This window comes from Chelonia mydas, chromosome 6 (assembly GCF_015237465.2).
Source record: "Chelonia mydas isolate rCheMyd1 chromosome 6, rCheMyd1.pri.v2, whole genome shotgun sequence".
NCBI classification, from domain to species: Eukaryota; Metazoa; Chordata; order Testudines; family Cheloniidae; genus Chelonia; species Chelonia mydas.
The window spans coordinates 68549140-68577014 of NC_051246.2; the positions used below are offsets into that span (position 1 = coordinate 68549140).

The 27875-nt window shown below is 43.7% G+C and overlaps 1 protein-coding gene across 3 annotated transcripts in view; it reads left to right on the top strand.

The window, feature by feature from the left end:
* Positions 1–27875, top strand: part of RGS6 (regulator of G protein signaling 6) — a 495346-nt gene that overhangs the window by 444249 nt on the left and 23222 nt on the right. For 2 of the 3 annotated variants that reach the window (XM_043550214.1, XM_037900327.2), the window contains 2 exons: positions 4426–4515; positions 16619–16672. In XM_043550214.1, coding sequence (XP_043406149.1) covers positions 4426–4515; positions 16619–16672 — 144 coding nt within the window. The remainder of the gene's footprint in view (positions 1–4425; positions 4516–16618; positions 16673–27875) is intronic. The other variant, XM_043550215.1, reaches the window with a different exon arrangement.

The window sequence follows — 27875 nt, forward strand, 5'->3', positions numbered from 1 at the left end:
TAGATATTAGGAAAAACTTTCTAACTATAAGGGCAGTTAGGGACTGAAATAGGTTACCAAGGAAGTTGTGGATTCACAACATAAGAGGTTTTTATGAACAAGTTAAACAAGCATCTATCAGGAAAGGTTTAGGTATACTTGGTCCTGTGGCATGGACTAGATGACCTACATTTCGATGCAATATCAGGCACCTCGTCCACTGTGATTGGATGGTGGCACTCTTATGTGACAGAAACAACATTAGACTGTGGTTTGGTGAGTTGAGCCTCTGAGAGAAGGCCCTAAACAGAGCCAATAGGATGGACAATAAGAGCCAGCCCCCTGGCCTGTTCTTGAAAAATGCTCTTTTCCACTTACTCTAGAGTTGTAAAAGTAGGATGCTCCCTTCGCTGATGTTTAAAAGTCATTTATGAGATTTATATTATAGGCTTATTTTTTAGACCATTACGTAGAGGGGTGTTGTCTTAAGGTTAGTGCACGGGACTGAGGATTTGTTAGTTTCATTGTGATTGCTAACGCTGAGGGGCAGTACCTAAGGATTGCTAGGGGACTTGTTGCTATTCCTAAAATAAAATGTCTCTTCCTTCTTCTGAACAACAGTGCAAGGCAGAACATAACTTTTCCATGGCACTCCTTGAGTAAGAGTAATGGGCAATTCCAGCAAACTGCCCAACCTTCTCCTAATGAAATAGACTCTACTGTCCAGAGTTGCAACTGAGCCGTTGTGGATCGCATAAGTAGTGTGTTTGCTTTACATAGTCACTGTGCTGATTGCAGCTAACTCGTTGATTTGGGATACATGCTCTGTAAAATGCAATATTCTTCCAACGTTCCAACTGGAAAGCCCTGAATTTCCTGTCAGCAGCACCATGTAGATAAGCATGTCTTGGAATGTGCATGTCTGTAGAGGGCATTGCACTTTCACATCCCTAAAAATGTCTGTAGAGAAAGATTATAGCCTCCCAACAGGTTATTCATCCTCTCAGCCACACAGTAAAGAAGAGAAACACATGCAGCTGCTCTGTAGGTTAGGAAATGGGATCACAGTAGGTAGTAATGATAGCCCAGAACAAGGAATGAATTAAAGTCATATGTACAATGGGACTCGCCTATTTGCCCTATATGAGAGTAGAGCAGCTAAATTCCCACATACCCCACTGTCAATCTGTCTTTCCCCCAATATTTATTATTTGAATTTGCTTGTTTTTCTGTGTATTTCAGAAATTGTGAGGTGCTAGACACTATAATTACAAGTCATCTCAATGGGCTGCAGATTCCCTAGATTCTAACATGACAGTTGTATCAACAATACATTGGTGACTATTAATGGAGGGTATCAAAGACCAGTATGGACTTAGCCAGTTATTAGAATCCACCATCCAGTGGCTGGATTTGTTGTGTATGCACATTATTGCAGCCACAATTCAAACTGGAACCTTTGTGGTCCATTCTCAGCAGCTCTTCAAGTGAGTCAGTGGGAGCTATGCTGAGCAGATGTCAGCTGGAAGACATTCTGCAGACCCTGCAAAACATGAACAGCTGGTTCAGATGTCCAGTCAATGTTTCAGAAAAGCTATGTTATTAAATGATCAGCATATCTGTCATGTCATCAGTCGTGAGTTTAAGAAAACCCTTGAACACTTATAACTGAAGAACAAGATTTTGCTTCTGGAAGCTATTTCCCATGGTCAACCACCTTTCCTCATTAATGTTCAAAGTTTAGGAATAATTATCAACAATTCCATAATGTCAGTGCCCTGCAGAGGAACAGTTGCAATATCATTGTTTGCTGGTTCCAAGGTGTGGAAACCCAGAGAGAATGTTCAGGAAAAATGACATGAATACATCTACATTAGAGCTTTGGGTGTGATTCTGCCTTGTCTTTCCTGGGAGGGACACAGTCAAGGTGTCAGCTCACTGTTTCTTTAATCTCAAGATCTGATGAATCATTGTTTTGTTCTCCCAGCCTCAGCTGTCAAGTCCCTACTCTTTCTAACAAAGAACAAATAGAGTCTGTTGTCTTGGCTTGGAGGAGGACAGTTTGCCCTTGTTACAGTACAGGTGCAACAGCTTTACTGTGAACTGACCTGGTTTGGTACATCTCTCTCTAACCTGCAAACATCTAGTGCCATCTGTCTGTATGTCTCTGCGGCTATGAGGACTGAAAATATTTTTACCCCATGAGGATCATTTCCTTTTGACAGCAAGCCTCAGGATCTGAATGCAGGTTTCTCCATTATGTACTAGATCCCAGACATCAGCACTCACTAAGGGCACCGCCTGAGGCAATGATTCTTGGAATATGGGATTGGGCCATGCAGAAATTGTCAGGTCCTCGGACCGGGGAGTATAGGCCACTATGTTTTTCCCCCCATTAAGTGGCATCCAAACCCCTGCACCAGTAATGTATTACAGCACATTTTCTGTGCTCGGGCCCCCCTGTAGCCTTCTCCAAGGTTAGAATATTCTTCGTAACTATGCTAAAAAGTGATGAAATCTACACTTTCCTCCACCCACTCCTCAGAGGCCATAATCTCTACTGTGCTCCCAGCATGTCCTCAGAGGCAGGGAATCTCATCTCCGTGATAGGCCCAGTCCCTACACAGACACTGATCCTCTATGACACTCCAGGCACACTTACTCTCTAGAGACCAGGAATGTCACTTCCATCAATGCCCCCAAATATTCCCAACCTACAGAAGGAATTATCTCTACAATGCTCCTGGTCTCAGGACAGGGAAAGCTTGTGTGTGTTTTGACATAGTTTGATTTCTTGCCCATTGTGAAATACTCGTTGCTGGGCATGGAGTTAGTGATATAAGAGGAAATTAACTTGAGCCAGTCATCATCCAGCTGAATTTAATACAGTCGAGTCCTACAATCTTACTGAAATACTGTGAGAGTTAATAAATAATGTCACATGCACACAAGAAAAATATAAGGCTTTTAATGACCAAACTCATGACATATACTTTATTTTTTTCCCTCTAGTTGGCTATGAGTTTGGCTCTCTATGTTCAATGCTAAACAACTAGAGCAAATATTCCATGGCTGCTGGAGAGGGGAAGTCAAATCTCATGGCTGTATTGGTAGTGGGAAATAAAGCTACCCTCCCACTTTGCTTGTGTTTATGTCTTTTGAGATTCTCTTTCTTAAGGATGCAGTAGGACAGAAAGACTTTGGCTTTGCTGTAAACAGGCTTTTCTTCTGTAAAATCTTGTGCTATTCATTAGCTATAGAACATTGCACCACTGGAGGATGATGGCATCAGAAAGTGAATAAGCAAAATAGACAAGTAAAGGATTGCTCCAAGCCAGGTCACATCAGAGGGTAAAGATTATACTGTGTCTGAGTAAAAAGATTGCCAGCAATGCCTACTTTACAGAGAACACAGTAAAAACGTTGAATAAGGTAATACTCAGACACACACATACAACTCCAGGATTGAGCAAAAGTATATGGATGCTGGAGCGTTGCTGGTTTGCAACCAACTCCTTCACTGGTTCTCCCTCTCTCCTAAAGGTTCATGTGCACTTAAATACTGAAGCTTTGGGGTCGGGAAAAAAGATTTCTTATGATATAAATATACACAATTTAACAGCATAAAAGAGGTTTCCACAGGCAAAGAACTAATAGGAATGTCCAGTGTTCCTGTTTTTCCTCTTGTGAATTAGATTCTCTTTTTTACTGCTATTCTCTGTCTTTACTCAATCAAGTATATTTAGGTTTGATTTTGTTTTGTTTGGCATGAGGTTATTAAGAGTTCACAGGGGAAGTAGAAAAATAACTGAGTTTCTCAAGATACATTCAATTATGAATTAAAACTGAACAAGCAAGTTGATGATGTGAGGTAGGGGGGAAACAGCTGTCTGATTGCAGAGAAACTCCACCCACCAAAGCTCTGAAGCGGAGTATCAGATTGTAAGTATGACATCCTCAGAGTAAACTCTTAATGGTTGTTCGAACCTTGATGATAGGACATTAAGGGACAGATTCTTTCATGCTTATTCTCATGTAAGTAGTACAACACTCCTTCAGTAGTCTTTTTTATTTCAATAGCACTAGATGGCAGAATCTGGTCATAATATAGTAGTTTCTGAGAGCCTTGGGCTTTACAAAATCAACCCTTTGGCTTTACAAAATCAACCCTTTTTTAGGCTGCAGATTAATACATGCAAGCTCTTTGGGGCAGAGACCATCTTTGGGTGGGGTGTACAGTGCCTAGCATAATAGAGTTCTCCAGGACGTGGGCTCCTGGGCACTGCCACAATACAAATGATAAATTATTATAATTAGGACTTTGCCCCCTCTTTCTAATTGTCTCTCTCTCTCTCTCTCCCTTTCATTGGACTGTTTTGAATCCCTCTGATTTCTGAATGGCATTTGGTAACAATTCTCAAACTTTCCTTTCCTCCTGCCCTACAGGAGCACATTTACAAGCTGATGAAGAGTGACAGCTACGCACGTTTCCTCCGTTCTAACACGTACCAAGACTTATTGCTGGCGAAGAAGAAGGTATCTTTTGGGAAGGACATGCTTGCATCTCTTAGCACCTGTTGATTCTCGCCTGCTGCTTGCTGCTAGTGTGAAAATGGGAATATTGTTTCATTTACTTTTTTTTTTTTTTTAGAACATTTGTTTCCTTCACCTGAAGGCCCAGGGTATGGCATCCCTATATAGAGCTTTGGCAACCATGGCAGGGGAAAGGTAGAATGGCCAGCCAGTCAAAACACAGAATATGGAAAAATGCTCAGATTATACTCGTGTCTTCCAAACTCAATGCAGGCAATTAGAAGTCCACTGTCTCCTCTTCATGACAAAGATGATATCTTGTATCAGAATTAGACCCCATAAATGTGTTCATTTACTAGTCAGGGTAACAAGATTGGGGAGATGGTACAGTATCCTAGATGTAACCATGTGATCTTCCTTTGGGATGCCTTACCTGGGGACCTCCCTGTAATGTCTTACCCCCTCCTCCTTTTCCCAGCTCTTTGCTCCCCGAAAATGTTTGCTTTTTATTTTAAACAAGAAATAATTGTAACCCAGAGAGAAATCAAGAACTTCAGCCATGTTCTTCACCAAAGACCTGAGCCTCAGTTCTTTTCATCCCCTGGATGTCAGCACGTCCACTGCCAGCAACATATTTTCTGCCAGGAATTCCCCACTCAGAATAGCAAAGGATTGATTCTGTAGGATTAAGTCAGCTCTTATCCAGCCAGTTCTATTCAGTCAAGGGGGGTTGGAAGGTAAGATACTTACCTCTGCATTTGTGGCTGTGTTTAAATGCTTTCTGTACCTCCGAGCTTGCTCCAGTACTCTGCAAGAGAGAGCGAGAATGTGTTTGTGTGCACGCACCTACCTTTGTATGACCCACTTACAAAACACTAGATACAATTACTTCCAGCTACTGGAGCCTGAGCTTGTGGTTTTCCATCACCATACTCTCTGCTGTTTCTCCACTGCATTCTCAATGGGCTGTCAAATTACAATTTATTGGCACAACTCAATGAAATCCCATTGACTTTTTACATGGTCATTGTTATTATGGATCCTCAAAATGCATATCGTGACATAATGAGCCAAACTTTACTCTCCGTTGTGCCTAGCATTCGCTTCAGTTGGATTGCAGTGGTGTGACTGAGGACATAAACTGGCCCTGTGTTTTAAAACCAGCTGGTTTTAGACGAGTACAGACCAGAAGAAGAAATACAAAGTCCTAGCTGACATCTGAAATTTTAAGTTGCTCTTTAAACCTGGGTCAGAATTCAGAGGTTGAGGGAAAGAAAGAGGTGCAGTTAAAACTCGTGAACACCATGTGATGATGTAAAAGAAATTAAAAACCTTTGCTGTCTTATCCCTACGGAAGTCCCTGTATGTTCTCCCTCTCAAGTTCTCCCTTTCAAAACATTAGGACCTGATGGTTCATATGTTAATACAAAGGGAAGTTCTCCTCCCGGCTCCAGTTTTGAATGAAAGATTTCTTTGGAATCATTGTTTGCTGTCAGATCAAGTGCTAGACCTGTCAGCATGATTTTAACGATTCTCATGCCACCTGAGGAACAGATTTCAGTGTCATGCTAACACTGCAGTGGAAATAAGAATCTAGTTTATTTTAGAAAGAGCTGTGAGTACTCAAGTAAACATATCCAAGCAAAAAGAAAACTGTGGCAAAAATCATGTAGATGTGGCATTCACCAATTTAACATATGGTGGGGGGGAAATTAAAGTTACTTCAGAAGCTGTAAAGCACATCTTACTGTGTTCAGCTAGTAGACGTACCCCTGATTGCACAAAGATGGTGACTGAAAGAAAATGAAGCTTCCATATACTGACCTACCTGGTAGATCCTTAGTAGTTTTATAGCAGATTTGAGAGAGTCCTTTAAGGCTTCTTGAGGCAGCCTGGAATGTGGACTGGGGGTAAAGGAAGAACAGTGGGATACCAGAGCCTTTCAATATTGAGGATTTCAGTTTAAATCCCAAGAGTAAAAATTTGGCTTTATTGAAGTCAGTGGGAGTTTTGCCATTGACTTCAATGGGGCCAGGATTTCACCCCAAAAGTTGGAATCCTTGTCAGGAATACCTCCCAAATGTCCTCATTTCAAGGACAGCACTCATTTTAGTCCCAAACTGGCTCGCATTCCAAACCTGTGATGTGCCTTCGCTTTTCTTGTTCACTATTAATTATGGCAGAAATGCAGAATCATGGAACTGAGATTACAGAAAGTTATTTATACTGAGGAAGTGAATCCCACTGCATTTTAAGTTTCTTGTATGAATGTATTTTTGTGTCCCCCTCATTTTGGGTCATTGCCGTACATTGCATCCCATATATGGGCCATGTGGCAAAAGTACAGGATTGGGAATCATGAGATCTGTGTTTGTTCCCTGGCTTTTCCACTAATTTTCTTGTGTGACCTTGGGTAAGTCACTTAATCTCTGTATGCCTTATACTCCCCATTCTGTAAAATGCAGGTAATAATTCTGACCTGTGTAGCAGAGATGTTGTGAGTCTTAATTAACATCTGTAAAAATGTCTGGCATATTTTGAGATCCTTAGGTCCAAATCTCTATATTGTATGCACTGTGTAAGTGCAAAGTATCATTTTTCCACATCGCAAAATAACTGCACATGTGAGAGTTTCTGATCCAGGGTCTGGAAGTGGAATGAGCAAGAGGGGCTTGTGGGCCAGGATTCAGATACATTAGCAGAGTTATGAGGAGGAGAGAGGAAAATGAATATACTTTACACAGACTCATGGATACACAGATGGTGGACATGGGCCATGTATAGGCTAGGAGTTCCTTATTCATTCATGATGGAGTTTTTCTTCTTTCCTACCGTTGTCATTGTTATATGTACCACAATATGATGGCCTAGAGCCTGCAAATCCATGGTATACTACTTGGAGTGCAAGACTTGGCTCCAGCAGGGGTGTGTTTGGAGGCTACATGTAGGAACAAGGAAGGTTAAGAGCTAGATGTAGGTCTCTGCATTGCACAGAAGTAGGTCACCCTTGCATGCCTGCCTGCCTCCTTACTCTGAAAAGGGCAGGGTGAAAAAGGGGAAGGATGTGGGCAGTGCATCCATGTATCTGAGGAGAAAAGGCCTTTAGCCTGGTAAGCATGCAGATGAGCAACTTAGCTATGTGTTTGTCTGTGGGCCTCACTCCTGCTTCTAAGTAGGACTCATTAGGTTGCTGTCAGCAGCTGTCTAACAGATGCAGGATTGGGTTCTGCTGCACTCCTTCGCCTACCCATTGCGTTTTACTTCTTGTGCATATGCACAACATGCCACACCTGTGCTGTGCAAGACCAAACATCATATTTCTATTGATACATACATTATCACATTTTATAGTGGGCAATAACCACCATCCCTTCCCTTCAGGAGCCAAAAAATGGCCATGTCCTTGGATGACAGTGAGCTTTATGCAAGAGAAGAAATGCCTGTTACATTTAGGCCTTGAAAAACCTCCTCACCCACTCACCGAGGGCAAATAGCGATTTTGACAGGGTGTGTTGGCTGAGGAGGGCTAGATATTCATTGGCTCCTGCTCTGAGGAGAAGGAAAAAAGCAGAGCAGCTCAAGCCCCGGTGCTCCTTCAACAGGAGGGGTCATTCTAAGAACCTAGATAAATAGGAGGGAGGGAGTGGAGGGGCCCTGAGACTGCTAGTTCTCGTTCAGGAGATGGGGCAGTAAGGAGAGTGGCTGATGCACCGACATTCTTCCGAGAGTGGAACATTTGTGTAAAATGAACAGCAAGCAGCAAGAGCCATTCTCACCAAAAAGGAGGGGCAGGGGGGCCTTTGAGCCACCGTCTTCTAAGAGGAGGAGAGGGGAGGGTTGGAGAGGGCCCAGCTGCAGGTGAGGGGCTGAGAGCTATCTGAGCCCCAGGAGGGGTAGAACAGTGGAGGAGCTCTGCAAATAGGTGGGAGTGGGATCTATCATCAGTTTACTGGGGAGGGAGAGCTGATGCGCCAATGTAAATAAAATATGCTTGGTTAGGAGGGTAGGGCAGTAGTTTTTCTCCCGTAACAAGAACACATCGGGCCATATTCCATATTGCCCTGTGCTAGTGCGTGCAAAGTAGGTGTAAATTGCTACCCCTCTGATCTAGCAGTGTTTTCCACTCATTCTGCGCTGGTGTCAATGACTATGTGAGGTGCAGGGTAATTGATAACCTGACTCTTAGTCCACAGGTGAGTGAGTATCAAGGGAATTTTTCAAGCCTTGCTTATAATTATGCCTAGTAAAATATTGTTCCTTTTGAAATACATGAATCTCATGCTTCTGAAACACAAAAGCCTTGAGGAGAAATTAGTAACAGTTTCCATATGAATGGTGGACCTACAGTGTAGAATACTGAGCTCTTAGAACTCGTTCATACTCTCCTTCAGTCAATGGCAAAACTTTCATTGGTTCCAGCACGAGCACAACTAGGACCTTAGTATACATATTAGAAAGAGAAGAGAACTCAAAAGTCATATTAGCATTCATGGGAGGAGTCTCCGTTGCAAACAAGTTCTCTTTGAAAACCAGTCTCATGCTCTCTCACCTTCTCTGTCTCCTTATAGTGTCTGCCAAGCTAACTTCAGCACCTTTCCATCCCCTTCTCAATCCCTTCAGAGGAAGTGTGACTGACTTCACTCTTAGCGATAGAGCTTTACTTGAGTGCCATAAGAATGCTAAGAGATTTCCTACTAATCATGTTGTTAATCATTTGTAGTTGGTTTTCTAATGTCTACACTGCCCTGTACTAACAGACTCTTTACTCAAAAGAACTAAAATTGGAACAGTTGATAAATAATTAACCAATAGAAAAAAGACAGAGAGCTGCAGTAAATGGTTAGTGATATAGCCCATCATATTCTGGATTTTTTCTACACCTAACTGGGCTCAGCTGTTTTTAATAAAAGCTTTTTAAAATTTTAAAAAATCTGTATCCTACTGTTAGCTTGTACAGTAGCTCTGTCTGTTTACTGCTGATGAGGGTAAGTTTTCTTTTTCCACGTTTGAGGACTGCTTGAACAAGCTTGTGTGTTTGTACGAGCATCGTTGTCATACTTCAAGGCATTTTGGTGCACGTCCTGTGCTTTACCTGACATGTTCAAACAACATACAGAGATCCTTACTCTTTATTTTTCTAAATTCTTACTACTTTATTTTTCAGTTTCCTTCCTCCACTTTGCAAGGCAGCCTCAAGCACCTTTGGTTTGAGCTGGACCGAGGCAGGCAAGCGGTTACCTCAATAACACATAGCCAGTCACACATTTTGTAGACAAGCAGGCAGGAAATGCTGGAGAGCAATACAGCCAGCACAAATGTGCGCTCCTGCCGAAACTGTGCATGTCAGCTGCTTGGCTTGCAGCCAGGTTTGAGTGCTTTTTATTTTAATAGAAAAATGTAACGCTTTGATCAACAACCTGATACTCTGGTGACTGGTGTTCTTTAGATACCTTAGACAGTTAGATTTAAACTCAGGGCTATTGCGTTAATACAGTTCACCGTAAGTGTGTCATATGTTGGAGCTGGGAGTGTTTGCAAGGCAGGTTTCAGTATAGGAACTTAGCATGGCTAAATTTTCAGATGGTAGTTCCCAGTGAACCCTTTCAGTATTAGAATAAAACTTATATGCTACAGCTTGTCAGTTGATACAAAATTTCAGTGCCCCAAACTGAATCCTTGTGGTCTATTTACACCACCCACTCCAGTTTCCCTACAATAGTGTTCCAGACATTCCTGATTCTTCAGTTGTAGAATTTGCCAGAGAATTGAACCTTTGCTACCAAAAGGCGCTCCGGAGTCTAAAACAGCCACGTTTCTAGCTCTCCTGGTGTGAGCGGCAGCAGCGAGGCGGCAGTGCAGAAGTTCAGATCTGGGCAGCTGGCCAGCAGCAGCTGCTGGCCACGGGCGTTCATGTTGTATGCTGTGCAGGAGGACTGTTTTTTTTAATCCTGCTCCCATCCCGTCCCGCAATACCCACTTCCGCTCCCACTCACTCCCACGTTGTTTCCTGAATTTTTACCATGCTTCTGCTATTACGACAGTGGGCCCTACGGCATCTGTGGGGTGCCAGTCCCACGTCAGGGCTCTAAAATTGTCCTAGCAATGGCTGGACATGTTGTTCTCAGGATGTCTCTCCACTAGCACCCACCCACTTTTCCTGCACCCCCATGCAATGGGATGGGAACCCCCAACCCTCCCAACTCATCCATGCAGAGGGAATGGAGTCCTCATGCACCTCCACAAGGGGCTGAGCAGCCCCTGCGTCTCCTTTTCCCCACCCAAAGGGATTTGAACACTCTAACCCTCCATGCATCGTCATGCAAAGGGGATGGGCTGCCCCATCAGCCCCCATTGCCACCCTCACTTCTGCGCGGCTGCTGGTGGTAGTGCTGCCTTCAGTGTAGAGCCCTGCAGCAGGACTGGGGTCCCACAGGTGCTGCAGGACCTGCGGCCATAATAGCGGGAGCGGGATAAAAATTCAAGAAACAATGCGGGAGCAGGTGGGAGTGGGTACTGAGGGGCAGCACAGGAGCAGGATTAAAAACAGAGCCCTCCCGTGCTGCAAACAACATGAACAGCCCGGCCAGCAGCCGCCACTTTCCAACCGGCCGGCTCTGACGTTCTGTGCTGCTGCTGGTGGCGGCGGCAACGCCACCTTTAAAGCTCGGTGGCCGGAGAGCAGCAGCTGCTGACTGGGATCCATGCCTCCCCGAATACAGAAGTTAAACTAGGCCTATGTTTGCTATAATAATTGTATCTGGGACAACACACTCCAGGGCTTGTGCATTGTATTGCATTGTGCTATCCCTTTTACAGACTCTCTTTTTTCTGTTTTCATAGGTATATGTGACCCTATCTCAGATGGGGGTACGTGGTAGACTACTTTATTTGGAAAGGGGTACGCAGCCTAAAAAGTTTGAAAACCACTGGCCTAGATATTTCATTTCATTGTCAAAATTGTGCCGTTAAAGCACTGGGCATTGCGGGGGATGAGGCAAAGCTGCATCACTTCAGTGGGAGGTCAAGAAGCAGGGATGTAGCCATGGGTGGGCCTGAGTGGGCTGCAGCCCACCCACTCAGCGTCTAGGCCCACCCAAATCTGAGTAGGGGTGTAGAGCATCACATGGGCACCTGAAATCCAGGGCGGAGCTATGCGCCCGCCCTTCAGAAATCTACACTCCGGCAGCTCTGCCTTGCCATTTTCTGAGCCGTCCATGAGCGTGCCCAGCTCGGCAGGTGAAGGCCTGTATCTGGGGGCACCAGGGCTAGGAAGAGGGCATGGTGTCGGGGGAGAAGCTGAGCTAGCACAATCTGTCACTGCCCGTCCACCCAGGGGTGAAAGGAACTTAAAGGACTTACCAGTACTCTGGAGTCCTGCTCTGGGGGGCGTGGCCTCGACCGGAAGAGGCGGGGCCTTTAAATACCCGGGCCCTTTAATCAAGATTTAAAGGCCCCAGGGCTCTGGCTGTGGCTGGGAGCCCTGGGGCCTTTAAATCACCCCCGGAGCTCCCAGCTGCAGAGGCAGCTGGGAGCCCTAGGGCTCAGGGGTGATTTAAAGGCCCCCCGCCGCTACCCCAGGGCTTCGGCAGCGGGACTCGGGGGGGGGGGGGGGGCGTACTTTAAAGAGCCCGAGGCTTCCCAAAGCAGCTGGAGACCCTGGCCATTTAAATCACCGCCAGAGCCCTGCCACCGCTACCCCAGGGCTCCGGCAGCAGGGCTTGGGCGGTGCTTAAAAGGGCCCGGGGCTCCCCACAGCAGCCGGAGCCCCGGGCCCTTTATAGCACCACTGGAGCCCAGACGCCACTACCTCAGGGGCTCCGGCAGCACTTTAAAGGGTCTGGGGCTCCGGCCGCTGCGGGGTACTTGCTCTCGCCTGTATGCCGTACCGGACCGTACTGGCTTACTTTCACCTCTGCCTCCACCTGAAAGTCGGGGCCCACCCAAATTTCCACTCCTAGCTACACCACTGTCAAAAAGGGACAGTGCTTCTGAGAGGCCCAGTACACAAAGGTACTGCACAGTCTGCGTTGTCCTTTAGATTGATGCAGTGGTGCCCTTGGCCTGATCTGTGTCAAAGGGCAGCTCCATGCCTCACTTTCTCCCTACCGCTCCCATGTGCCTCCCCTGGGGTGACATGCTTCCCTGTGAGTGCATGGAAGAAGGAGTTTCTGCCCTTCCCTGTGCACAGGGACTGCAACTGTGACTTAATCTTACACTGGCCACATATGAGTGAGTCTGGAGGCTACTTGTACTTTCCTCTCTTCCCTCCACTCACACGCTGTGGTGTGAATGTTAAACAACCCCCACAGTGCCCAAACCACACAGGGTATAGATCTGTTATGGCTCCCAGCTATGGAGTCTGGTTCTTTAGCTCCACTAGTAAAGATCTGTGCTTTCAGCCCTGGATGTCCCTGGTTCAGTCCCCAGAGTTGGTCAAGATAGTGGCTGTCACACAGTGACCAAATTATGACAGGTTCAACAGAAGTCCAACTCACAAAGATCACCAGCACAACTGGCACTAGCTGGGCATCCTGGAAGGTGTTGCTCTTTGGGTAGGTAGAAGGGTTGGGAGTAATTCACAGGCATGAAGAGTTTGCTTGAGAAGCAGACATTTATTGCAATAAGACTAGGACCATCACTTACGATAACTTCTTAACTTCCTGGAGCAGGAGTCTTCTTTCTGTACTGGGCTCTTCCCAATCTTGATTTACCCTGGACCCCTTTGGGCGGGGTGAGTTTCTCTGACTCTCCAAGAGTTTACCCAATCAGAAGGAAGAGTCTATTCATCTTCCCCACCCCTTACCTATCATTCCTTTATTTACTTTCCACGTCAGCTTTCCTGCCCCCACCAACTCTTGTACTGCGCAGAGAGGTGCTGCTGGTGTGCCATATAGAAGCCACAATGAACAGCTTCCCCAGTGGTCCAGTTTGGAATTACACCTGCCATTTTAACTTATATTTGGCCAAAACCCTCAATTTAACATTGTTTTATACATGGTTCTTGAATATGAATATCAGTATAACCTGCACAATGAATACTAGTATTGAAAGCATGGCCTCATTGTTCCTCTTCTCTCCCTACTGAAATGCTGTCCTTAGAATTAAAAACACAGTAAACGAATATATTTTTTAAAATAACACTATTGTATAGATCAGTTATACAATTTCATCATCCTAGAATCTCTAGCATTTGTGTTGGATGCCTTATGGTGGCATCTTGGCTCTTTTAAATAGTTACACAGGAGAATGTTTCGTGGTTGTCTCATGCAGACAAGGGATGTTGTTTTCTTTCACTGTCCATTTCCATTGGCCCTGCTGTCTCTGAGGGCTCATCACTGACAGCTCGTTCAGTCTGGTCTTCTAGGCATTAAAGTGCTGCTCTTTGGTGGTAGAGGTAATGAATTGGCAATATAATCTTGTAAAGGCTTGGCATATATCCAGTTACAGGTGCCTTCACCAGTTCACCTGCCTTCCTTTTGGATTCTCTGTATCTTCTCTTTGTTGTTTCTGTACTCCTTCTTTGTCATTTTGGGTTGATATTCCAGCTGAAGTCACAGCTGGTAGGTAATTACAGGCAGAAGATTCTAGAGAAGTACTTTACTTGTATCTGTTTCTCTTAGGGGTTTTATCTCATATACATGGCCCTCTCTTCTTCCCTCTTCTCCAGTATAAATTGTATCCTCCCAATATCATCATCTTTTCCCTGGCTCGCTACATTCACATAAGTTTCTTTCCAGGACTCTGTCTCCAGGGTGCAAGCACTGCTCAAAGCTTTCTGTCTGCAATCACACTACTGAATTTCCCCTGTTTTCCATAACAACTTGTTGGCCCTCTTCAGCTGTTCTCTTCATCAGTCTGCATAGTTGGTTCAGTCCTCCTCTCTGGATGGACACCAGTCAGTTGTTAATGGATCCCACTGCTGGAACCCATATGCTTCTAAGCCCCCTGCATCTGGGTAATGACTCTTCACTGTCCCTAACCCTTGGTCTCTCGGGCACACTTCTGGATGGACCCTGGGTGTTTGATGCTATTCTTGGGCAGTGGAATATGTCCAATTGCTTAGACATATTCCCCCAGGATCCACCTGGCTGTGAGAGCTCTTGTTTCTCAGCTAACCCCTTCAGGGACAGATGAGCCAGGAATGCAGGCGTAATAAAGGAATTTGTTAATCATAGACTTTGCTCTTAAAAAGCACACTAGGGAATTATGGATCTTTGGGGAATGGCAAACAGTCCTGAACACAGCCCCCCAGGCCTGATCTCACCCTTCCTGTGAGTCCTGGGTTTGGGCGGCATCCTTAAGCTAGGTATCCCTTCTTGTCTTCTTACTTGCCTGTGGGCAGTGGTCTTGCCTCTTGCTTAGAGAAGCACCCCTCTTCACCTCTGTGCTTTCTGCAGAAGTTCTAGTCTCCAGCCCGCTCCCTGGCCCCATTAGTTTCTGAGTAGACAGTCATTCAAAGTCAATGGCCCTCCTGATAGAAAATCTATTGTTCCAGTAGGAAAGTTATCCAACATTGGTGGCCCTTGTTTGCTCAGTCTCAGCTTTTTAGAATTTTTCACTAGCTGTGAAGTTCCTGCCACAAAATGGGTGCTTTAATCTACCCTGGAGGTTACAACACAGCATGAAGGTCACACTCCAAGAAGGAGGTTACAGTACAAAGCAGAGCTTCTGAAACAAAATGGGTTTCACAATTTGATACAGACATATCCTCAAGCTGTCACTTGGCATGACTATTTCCCACTTTATTCTGTACACAGTCAAACCTATCTATAGGAAATCTTGGCGATGGGACCATACAGCAATAAAATGGAGAACACCCATTTATGTTTGGAGCAATTATAATCATGCACTATGTGGTACAGACAGTCCTTCTGCATGTATTGTTCCTCAGACAATGTATCATTACTGAGAAAGTTCTGCAGACTGTTTCAACTGGGTTCCCTGAAGATGGTCAGGTGTGGCGGTGTGGATGCTTTGTATCTCTCTATACTCCCCAAGTCTCTTTAAGAGTTGATTCTCAAATTCCTTATGCTCATGGATCTTTTCAGAAAATTCAGATTGAAGGACAAAGTCTCTGAGTACTTTATTGTCAAATGTTCTGCTGGATTTATTGGCTGTTGGAGAGATCTGTGTAAATATAGTGAAATGATGTGTTCTCTACTTCCTTTTACTAATGTCTAAATGCAGCCAAACAATGGAGAAGGGAGGTGGCTGTTGCGCTCTGCCAAGGGCTGGTGATTTTTTTCTAATTATTAGGTCTTTTCCATTCAACATACTGACAAACATGCCAATAACTCATCAATTTCTTTCCTCATTAGTGTCCAAAAGAATCTCTCTTGTGCCAAATGAAATACTGTTCAGTCCTGAGGTGAGCCATGTTCTTCATGTACATGCTAATAAGCCAATGGTGTATGTATTTCAGTCTTATTGCAATGAAGTTTTATGACTTCTAGCATATGAATATCCCTAAGCTCTGTGTAAACCAAAACCCGGGCCAAAAACATGACCTCATCTTTCCACAGCCATACACAGTGTACATATGCTGCCTCATACCTAGGTGGCTTCTCCTGAGAAGAGGTGAGGCACATTGAGTGATGCAGTGCGGTGAAAATCTGCTTCTACCCTCTCAATAAACAGAGGAGTTCAGGCTGTAATTCCAGTGCTATTTTTCTCCAGCACTGCATTCACTCCCCAGAAAATTATAAAGTTGACGTGGTTCTTCCATCTTTCTAAAATCTGGCTAGGAGCTTCCAATCAACTGTTTGGCAGATGTTAACCAGAATCAGAGGTCTCCGCACAAACAGCTACAGAAGGAAAGTTCAACAAGAAATCAATAACAACACTACACAGACCCTGTTTTATAGCTTTGACTCAGCTATGGAGCACATTTTTAACAGAAGAGAAGAAAAAGTGTCGTTCTCCAAGACAGCTGGTGGCTCTCATTCTTTAAGGGTTTGCTGTTTGCAAAAAAAAAAATAAATCCAATTTTTAATTTATTTTGTTTATTTTTTTGCTTCCTTATGTTTTGCTGCTGTTTTGAAAAACTGCATTTAAGCTGAAGGTTTTTTTTCTGTATTTTTTCTCCCCACTTTTTTTCCCCTTAAAGCCAGAGAATGAGCAAGGTCGTAGAACTTCTCTAGAAAAGTTCACTCGCAGTGTGGTAAGTTCCTTATTTTTTTTTCTTTCCTCGGCGTTTTACTTTTAGTTGTGGGGTGTTGGTGCTTAACTTTTTAGTTCTTTTTTAATTTTTTGGCAGCTAGCCTTTTTGCAGCTTTTCTTTTAATTCAGTCGCTCATCAAAACTGTAGCTCTTAAGAAAGGGTTGTGGGGGGGAGGGGAGCAGAATTCCATAATGTGCAATCTGGATAAAAATCACCACATCAATAGGCCAATTTTGGTTAGCGTTAAAAGGCAGGTTGTGGTTTTGCTATTTTCACACTACAATATTTGTTATGGCTTACCCTGCACATTGTAGTAGGACAGCATGGTTATAATAGCGTCATTTGTATTGTATCCATATTGATTTCTGTGCATGGTTAATGATAACATATATATAAACACATATATACCCATATTGCACCTTTTATGTATCAACTGCAACAACTTCCTTGGTAGCCCAGATTTGTTGCTGGTGTTGTGAGAAGGTGATGTATGATGATGAAGATGATAGTCAGAATGCGGTTGAATCTGTAAGAAGCTACTGTTCAGTACAAGATTTTGTGAAAAGAACATGATCTTTCTTACATTTTCAAACACCTGTGTAATGAAGGAATTGTACTATGTGTAGCTACAGTACATATGCTTGTATTTGTGTGTGTACATACATGTATGTATATTTTTATATAATACATACGCATGCACCATATATATAAAGATAAAATATTTGGATACACAGATAGAAAAGGGGAAACTACTCAGGTAAGTGTGAGCTATAATACAATGTGTAGGCATCAAGGGGTTCTTTCTGATGCTGTCATGCTAACTATACAAGCGAAACTCAGTTGTGACATCTGATATGTCTGCAGACTCCAAAGATGTGTGTTATCTCTACTGGCAGGTTTCCTTTGTAGTGCTTTAATATAGTTAATGCATATGGGAGACATAAAAAACCCCATGTTTACAACACAATCATATACAAAATATTACTCAGCCAATCTGTGTGTGTGTGTGTGTGTATTCTAAAATTGTCAGAAAGTCAGAGAGAAGAAAACAAAAAGAAATATAGTATAGATATTTTTACACTTGGAGCCAGATTCTGCTCCCAGTTATGCTCATATATACTGAGAGTAAGTCAGTGACTTCTGTGGAGTAACTGGTTTTACAGTAGCATAATATGGTTCTGAGAGCAGAATATGGTATTTAGGATTTTGATTTCAAGATTAGTATGAAAATCTCGTCTCGAAGTACTAGGGTTATGATATAAAATATAGTCAAGGCAATCATCATAGATTGATCTATAGTTTAGGTATTGCAGTAAACTGTAAATGATGTCCTTGCATTTTATAGCTGGTATAAATTGGTTTAGCTGTACTTTAATTTCTATGGATCCAAGCCAATTTACATCACCTGAAAATCTGACCCATATGATTTTTAACCTGTCATTGTCACTTTAAACAAAATAATTGTTCTTGTTTAAAATCTTATGAGATCAATAAGCTGTTTTAAACAACACAGGAAACTGGATTTTTGATAATATTACAGACTACTAATTTTTCCCCCTTATGCCTATCGTCATATGATCAAAACTCTTTTGGCCTGATTTTCAGTTACACTGTTCGTGCACTAGAGACGGGGCTGGGGGGGGGAGGCGGGGGATAGATGATAGTTTTAAGCCATCTTTGTGCTCACTGTATTCAGGACCCAGGCAAGCACTGACAAGGCCTCTGATGTAAATTGGGGCTATTCTAATTTATGGTCTGCTTCCACAGGCCACTTAAGTGCCCTGGGAAACTGAGAGTAGACATAAGGGAGTGCAGCCCACCCATGTTCTAACATGTCCACAATCTGCCTTCTGTACTGTGCGTTGAGAGCACAGACAGCACCAAGCCTTTTTGTTGGTACTACATCAGCTGAGGAGGACCTCTGAACCTAGGTACTACATCAGCTGAGCAGGACCTCCCTGGGGGCTGTATCCACACCGTTTAAGTCTCTTTATGTTGCCAGAAAACCATAAAACGAGCCTTAGTGTAAGTGAAAATTGGACCCTCAATATTTCTCTGTTGTGACTTATTATATGTCATAGTTCCTTGTTGTCAGGGGCTGGGAAGTGTTTGGTCTGACACAGTGGTCAGAGCAGGAGTTGGGCAATGGGAGCAAGGATCAGAACCAGAGGATGGAATCCAGAGTCAAAGCCAGGAATCAGAGCCGAAGGTCAGGACCAGAGTCAGAGGCCAGAGCTGAATTAGAGTCAGGGAGTCAAGCCAAGGGTCAGAGAACAGAAGCAGGAACGAGGAAAAAGGCAGGGATGAAGTCAGGAACCAGCATCAAGGCTGGGAGTAGCAACAGCAAGCCAGGATCCACTTCGTTGCACAGACAGTGTCTTGTATCCCCTTCTGGGTTAAATAGTGTACCTGGTCCAATCAGGGGCTCCAGAGATCCTCCAACCAGGGCCTTGTGGCATGGGTGGTACTTTCAGTGGAATGTAAGGTGCTAGGGCTCCCAATATGCCAGTCCTTGGCAGGCTGTTGGGTGGAGTTGTGAATGTGGCAGCAGCCCATGGGCCTGGGTTCAGGACCTGTGGCTCCTCAGACTTGTTTGATAAATATAGAGGTGTGAAAAGAGAGATTCACAGTACTGGAGAAAAGGGCAAACATTTATTTTGTTATATGGTTTCTTCAAACCACAAAATATTTTGCAGTTTTTGTCTCATGTTTTAGGTAAAAATGAAATACAAGCTTTTGTTGCTTCCAAAATGCCTTCTCAGGTGGGTGAAATGCTTTGTGGGCTCAGTCCCTAAGCTCTTAAAAATAGTGTCATGTTCTGAGGTTCTTGCTATCCTGGATGATGTAGTTTAACTCCAGACCAGGTAGACTACTATCAGAAAAGACGCCATGGCACCCTACTAGCCAGACCGAAACTTGGAGCCTTCAGGGAAGACAAGTGAGGAGAAAGGAAGAGCAAGACCTTATTAAGATGATTCTTTTCATCCTGAACCTTAATTTCTACAAATCCATAAAGCCAGGACTTCTCATGGGGTAGTTTTGACTCAGAAGGAGGTTCACAGATGAAATTGCATACAATCTTTTCTTAGTGTAAAATCTTTTCTTACTGTAAAATGTGCCAAGTTTCTGCAGAAGCCAGATACCACCATTTTCACATTAAACCCAACAGAAATGGCAACATTTTGCCCTTCAGCAGCTTTCAGAATTGTCAGAAAAACAAATGTTTCATGTTTTACTTACAAATGTTCCTGAAGCAATGATTGATATCTTTGCACAACTACACGGGGAGGGTACTCATTACTCCACGACCCTTATGTAACAAAGGGTATATTCTGCAATTGCTCCCCAGTGGAGCTCCACATTGCCACCAAAGGGAGTTCTACCTGCAGAATCAGGGCATTATATTTCATGTCCCGGCTCACTTGACCTGATAACTCACAACATGCCAGATATCCTCAGACTCCTCAACTTCTCTTATGAAATATTTGCAGCTCATATTTTCATTGTTATTTTCCTTTCTGCTTCTGAGCCTCAGGCCTCCTCCAAGCAGTCAGGAAGTAACACATGGGCAATGACATTGTCACTGTACATTGTGGCAGCCCCTGCATCATCAACACTGCTGTCTATTCACACCCATGCACTCTCCCTTCAAGCTCTGGCTTTACCCCAGCTGTACCACAGCCAGGGGGAACAGCAGTACAGTCTTAGTACCAAATGTCACAGCCACCAGTGCAACATTGATGGTCCATGTATATACTGTGGAGCAGATCTCACAGCTGTTCTCTGCATAGAATTGTCACTGATTTCACACGAGAGTTCCATAAGTGGAGCAAATGCAAAGTTCTCTTCTAATGTAGGGTGAGTCCTTAAAAATATATGGACAGATATACAGGTCTGATGTAAGCATCTGCAACACTTCTGCCAGGTGGAGTCGGCAGCAACAAGGGCCAGGTTCAATATCTAGGGATTCCTCTTAGCAATACAAAACGGAACTGGCTCAAGCCGCACCTGGTAATCCGGGAAAATTAAACACCACCTTTGGGTGCTTCTAAGAGGCAATACTTCCCCTGTCACAAGCAGTGACTCTGTGTAGAGCAAGGAAAACTTTTAATAAACGGGGAAAAGGAACCCAGCATTAATTTGGGAAAACACCACTACCACAATTTGAAAGCAAATGACCATGAGCAAGCAAACACCCCAGAGCATGCTGGGCAGTGTCCTTTGCCTCAGTTTCTCACCTTTCAGCATGAAAGTCCAACAACAAATGTTCCTTTAACATATCACTCCTCTCTCCCTCCACTGCACCCCACTCACAGTTGCTGTCCATGGTCAGTGAAAACCCACAGTTCAGAGGTACATTCATATGAGTTCACCGCCCATCTAGGGGAAGCGGGGAAGCATCAAGCAATGCCTCAGCTACTGCACTGCGGCTGCAACTGGCTCACAGTGGTTGCCATTCACTCTGCTGCCACCGTTGGTCACTCTGCCACCACCATCCCACTGCCACCGCACTCTGCTACCTCTGTCTCTCTGCTGCAACATGATGGTCTGAGGTTCCACCACTAAACCCAGTCTCAGTGATGTCAGAGGGTAGTGGGGAACCTCACTGCTAGTGCAGGCTGTGCAGTGACTTTCACTGCAACACTATTCCACACCTGGGTAAGGCTCAGCACCTGGTTATTACTGATTTCAGCACTAGTGATCACTGAACAAAAAAAGGACTCTCAATGGAGTCCAATCAGCTCTGTCTTTAAACAGTACAAAGGGGAGAGTCAAATGTTGTCCAGGGCTCCTTAGGCAGAGCCCACACCCCTATGTCAGAACACCTGTATCCACCCTCTCTCCTTCACTGGGATTTGGTATCCCTAACCCCTCCTTAGTGAGTGAGATTCAGTTTAGGGGGAATTCCTCATTCAGGGCAGGCTAAGTGCAGTTCTGCTATCTTTTTTTCATACAATAAGGTTAACATTTCATTACCACTGCACGCAATACTGAAGTGATCTGTAACCCAACACGAGCCAAAAGTGATCATTTTGGCAAAGCAGCTCCACCATGCTGCGCACTTAGGCAGAGTAGGCATGTCTATCAAAACACAGTCTGTTCCTGAAGTCTTTTCCCCCAGCTCAACACTAGGTATCAGGGGAGAGCTCATTCAGACCCTACTTACACATCCATCAAGATTCACCCGGCCCATTGGGCCACATATTTGATGGTCATTCTTTGAAAGCATAATTCAAAACCTATAATCTTTTAAACCTTTCAAAGGGGCCTTGGGAAGATTTTTGTGGCGTAAATCTAGGGGGCAGTCACAGTCAAGGTGGGCAGGACTTTGCAGATCTGACAGCCTCTTGCTTCAATGTGCCTTCTAATCCACCTCATTTTAACAAAGATGGCACTGTGCAAGTGGCAGGTTTAACTTAATACAGTTTTCTTCAGTGTATGGCAAGGAGTGACATAACCAAAGCTGAATTATCCTTTTTCTGCTCACAAGTATAGATAAATGACATCATAAATATCAGACATCATATATCATATTATAAATAGCACCTGGTATTAAGGGTTATAACTTAATTTTAAGCACACACACACACACACACACACACATATAAATCCATATAATCTACATTTCTCTCCTCTGACATGTGTGATCATCTTACTAATTAAAAATAGCCTACCAGTGCTATTTTTAGTCATGCAGTCTCAGCCTAGTTGTTTAAACCGCTGTAGTTTCCCATCTGCTTTGGAAATGATTTAATAATCAGACAGGCAGAAGCTTAGTTTTCATAAGCTGGGATGATCCATCAGGGCCATGAGTAGAAGAAAAATATATTTTAATGAATACATGGAGGGAAAACATTGGTGTTTTTATATTACAGTGAAAGCCATTGGGTCCATTCCTGTCTTGTTGCTGGTAGCACATAATATTTCCCACATTTAATAAAAGGAGAAACAGATGATGGTTCCCTCATAGCATGCTTCAGCTTCTTGAATATTTCCATTGCCTGAAGTCCAATTGGTAGTTAGACCAGTGCCAATTCTGAGATTAAAACCATGATTTCCATCCTTCGCAGGATGCATATGTGCGACTACCAGAGCTGAGCTTAAGCTATAAAGTTCAGATCAGAAGCCAAACTCTTCTAAAATTGTAACATTCCAGGAGGCTGCCACCATGAGAAAACCAGCATGAAAGCAAGTGACAATATTGAGCACTAGGGGCCCCCACATTTCATTCCTACTTGACATTTATATGAACAAAAAGAGCACTTGCAGGTACAATAGCTAGGATTTTTTTGTAAATGACCAGGAGTATCAGTCTTCATGCTTCAGGCCATAAAATGGTCACCAGTCGTGGTCGAAAAGGAATTCTAGCCAGGGGATAGTTTTGTATGGTTTAGGTTTATTTGGGTGTTTCAAAACTTTTCTCTAATTGATTAGCCACTGTAAGGAGATAGGATACTGGCCTAAACAGACCATTGGTCCTAACTGGTATGGCAGTTCTTATGTACTTCTCTTCCGCTTAATGAATATTGCAAAGATAGTTGTATGGACAAAGAGAAGTAAAAATGTGCCACTGGCAGCATTACCTATCAAGTGTCTGCCAATGCAATGGTGGTGCCCGTCAAATACCAGCCCAAACCAAAGTGCCTAGCCATAGAGCCAGTGTACAGGATGTAATAATTGATGCCAAGTCATTGGCCTGGGAAGGTGTATATGTCATACTTCTGGCTAAAACAGTAAGCCTGTTGTGAAGGATAATTATTAGTGCTTATGGAACAATCCCCTCATGTACGTGCTCTCTCTCTCTCTCTCTCTCTCTGCTAATGCAGTGGAATTTATGTTTAAGTGTCATTTGTATAAACTTGTTACAGAATGTTTCATAGCTGCTTACAGCCTATGTATGCTCATACAAGTTAAATGTAGATTACAGTACATCTCATACAGTTAGCATCTGTATGGTATAGTAAAACATGAAGTGAAAAGGAATCCAACAGTCAGAGAGAATGAATGAATTCAGGGAGATTCAAAGAATCAGGGAGAGGAGTTTTTTTAATGAGTAGGTTAGAAGTCCTAGATCATGGTAAAGAGATGAGTTTAGAGATGGGGTATGGAAAGGATCAAGGAGTCAGGTGCAGAGAGGCAGGGGAGCTCTTCCAAATGGTGAGTGCAGCCCAATGTAGAAAGACAAGGGGTTAGGGAGATAGAAATCTAGTATTTCAAGTGCCTAGGAAACAGGCTGGAGATTAAAAATATGAAATTAAAGATTCATTTAATGACTCTGAAGGAACCTGAAAACTAAGGCGATACTGGATTAGCAAATGGACATCAAGCCGTCTAAGAGCAGGGGAATGTTTCAATGTCTAAGTACAAATGAAGAGATTAGCAGACACATTTTGGCCATATTTTCTGCTGGTGTATAAGGGTGCAGCTCCATTGGCCATTAAGGACAGACCTACAACAGTCAAAATGAGAGGAGGAGAAGACAGGAAAAGTTGATGCTCCTATTGCTTTTGTTATCACTGACTGGTGGACTTGTGTTCTTCTCAGTACATAAGCACAGTGGGCAGCATTCTGGATGTCCTCAAGACACAGCATGCCATGGTTCCTCCCTGGTTTTGTTTAGATGTCTTCTGTTCCGCTGATAGGGCTTACATCTTTAAGAGTGATTGTGACACATGATCTTCTTGTGATTGGTACAGCTATTACCATGCCGGGTGGCCAACTAATTTCTAACTGGAATCTAACATTCTCTCCCATTTGCAGTAGTGGTGTCAGGAACCTAGCCTGTAGCAGAGCCCGTCTTCTGGCAACCTAATGATGGCTTCTTACTACCCTGTGTTGACTATTGAGCTCTGAACAAAGTGACAGTCCAAAACCACTACCCTTTGCCACTTATTAATGAACTCATTGGAACCGTTCTGTCACAACATACTGTGTCTCATAACCAACTTCACCCCTATGCCTTTTATTCATGAAAACTAACCCGACTGAGAAGAATTATGATGTTTGGGACAAGAAACTACTTGCGATAAAGACAGTATTCGAAGAATGGAGGCACCTTCTAGAGGGAGCTCGGTTCCTGGTTCAGGTCCTTAGCAACCACAAGAATCTGGAATATCTCCAAACAGCTCAGAACCATAACCAGTGACAGATCCACTGGTCACTGTTTTCTGCCAGATTCAATTTCATCATCATCTACCATATTGGATCAGAAAATGGGAAGGCAGACACCTTGTCCTACAAGGATGAATATGCTGAGTCAGATACAGCTCCCTTGGCTACCATTTTATGCCCTTCAAATTTTATTCGAGGGTTAACAAACAGGGACCTGATGTCCCTCCTCTGGTGCCTGCTTCCCCAAGACCTCCAAGCTACTAAAATCTGACAGACCCTAGATTATCCTAATTATCTGCCTAGCTCAGTATTTCATTTGAAGGATGGTCTGCTTTATTGTAGAAGGTGCCTTGTACATCCTAGAGGACCAGCGCAGTCTCAAGATGTTAAAGTTGTATTATGATACACCAGTTGCTGGCCACTTCAGCCACTTCAAAACTCAAGACCGAGTTACGGAATTTCTATTGGCCATGGTTGATTACTGACATTAAGAGGTATATTAGTTCATATGGTCTCTGCTGTTGAAGCCAGTGGCCACATGCCAAACCACTCATTCTTCCATAGTCTTTGCCTATCTCATCTTGACCCTGGTCATTGGTATCCTTGGATTTCATCGTGAAGCTACCTCATTTCCAGAGTTGCATGGTTATCCTCATCGCTGTTCATCTCCTCATTAAGATGGCATACTTTATTTCCATTTGTTCCATCACAGCCTCCCTGGAAATTACCTATATTTTCCTAGATTAGATTTTTCAGCTCTATGGTCTCTTGACCAGAATAGTCTCAGATTGAGATTTACAATTCACTTCCTGGTTTTGGCACAAACTCTGCAATCTCTTAAGAATGGAACCACTTACCTCCTCATCCTATCAACCACGGACCAATAGGCAGACAGAACAAATGAACCAGATCCTTGAACAATACCTCCACTGCTTTCTCAGTTATCATCAAGATGACTGGGTTGTCCTTCTGCCATATGCATCGTTTGCATACAACAACTCCACCCATGCATCTACCCGACTTAAAATGTACTATGGAAATTATGATTTCCATCCTTGCCTCCAGTCAGCTGCACCTACAGATTCCAAAGTCCCTGCTGCAGCAGATCTAGTTGCCCACCTTTAAGAGCTTACCAAACACCTAGAAGCTGCCAAGGAGAGTTACAAACATCATGCCAGCCAACAAATGCCAAGCCACACCAACCGTGTCAGTGGAAGGTGCGCACATCCTTCAGCCAAATTGGACCACCAGGACCTAGGCCCATTTAAGATCATGGAACAAATTAGCCCTGTAGCATTTAGTCTCCAGTTCCCAGAATTCTTGAAGGTCCACCCAGTTTTCTATGTGTCGTGTCTGAAACATTATGTAGAGAATCCCTTTCCTGACCACTGTGCTTCCTCACTCTCTCCCTGTAAATGTCCAGGACCAAGAGGAGTACAAGGTTAGGGAAATACTGGACTTTAAGTGAATTCAAGCCAAATGCTATTATCAGGTGGACTGGGAAGGCTATGGACCAGAAGAGCAATCATGGGAGCTGGTAGAAAACATCCATGCTCCGGATCGTACCTGCCTTCCATCAGAAATACACTCTAAAACCTGGTCCCATGGCTCCGATGAGGCTCCCTTGAGGTGGGAGTAATGTCATGGGCCTAGCCTGCAGCATAGCCAATCTCTTGGCAACCTGGTAGAACACATCTGGCCCTGATAGAAGCTGTCTGGCTGTGCCACCTGATAATTGGTTGAAGGAATCAGGAGGCTGATAGTTAAGTTCAGTAACAGCAGCAGTTCAGTGGTTGTTCAACTTATTCCTAGCACACAGCTGCACTTGGACCTGTCCCTCCATCTGTGTTCTCTAGCCTTGCTCCAGCCCCAACCTGTACCTGCTCCTGCTCAAGCTCCTGGCTTCTTCCTGACTCTGGACTCCCGACTCAGACCCTCAGCTTCGCCTTCTGACTGCACTGCCATTAACCCTTTGGCTTAGGCTTCGGTTTTTGACTCCTGGCTCTGACCCTCTTCTATGCTTTCTGACTGTGACTCCAGTTAATCCTTTGGTTTAGGCTTTGGTCTCTGACACCCAGCTACAACTCTTGACTTCACTCTTGGACCCTCCCTGTCTGGATTCAGCACTAACTGGTAGGCTGGACTCTTGCTCCAACCACTAGGCCAGACTGCACATGACTCAGTCGTCAACAGGTGGTAACTGTTTGGTGTTATTGTGGTAGTAATTCTTTCATCCTAGTTTCCTGGCATTTAGTTCTTTCATTACAACTTCAGGTTTTAATTGACTTTGACTCAAGAAGCTTGTTATATGTTGGCACTAAATTATTGGGGGGAGGTTTGGTTTGGTTTTTCTCTTTCAACCCATAAGTCTTTGAATTGTGATCCCAATACAATGCTAGGTATGGAGCTCTTTGAGTCCTCTAGGATTTTTAATTTTTAAAATCAATTCTCTGCTGTTTGTATTGAGTTTTATGCTAACTGATTTAGCTTCATTTTAAGGGATATGTGTGGTGTTTGTGAACTGAGACATCAACGAGAATTGCCAGCATAACCCACTCATGAGTTGCAGACTCCCATGGAATCCTATCATGAGCGTGCTGCAATGGACAATATGTTGTTATGCTGCTACTTAATGTGTTGTGCAACAGATCAGGTGTTTTTTTTAAAAAAATGAGTAACTACTTCACTAATAAGAGGTAATCTAATCTTTCTCATTTAATCCAAATAAACTTTTGCCAAACCTTGCACTGAGGTTGTTCAGGAATTCGGGATAGTTTCAGTGGTTCTCTTCATTTTGTTTCCTGTACTAACTGCAGATTTTACGCTTGATAATTTATTGTCAGTGGGATCGTTCATGCCTTACCAGAGTAAACTCTATTCTTACATTTGCCCAGCGTCCAGATGGGTATTGTGGGTTAGGCTTAGCATTTCTGACTTTATGTTGTGAGGTGTTATGACTTGGATGGACCATTCTTGGAGTGAGAGGATATTTCATATTACCTGCCCGTCCCTGGGAAGGTTTGTTAATTAGTGCTCATGGTGATGGCAGTTTTTGTGATTTAGGCACCTGTCCACTTGGAGCTGGGCTTAA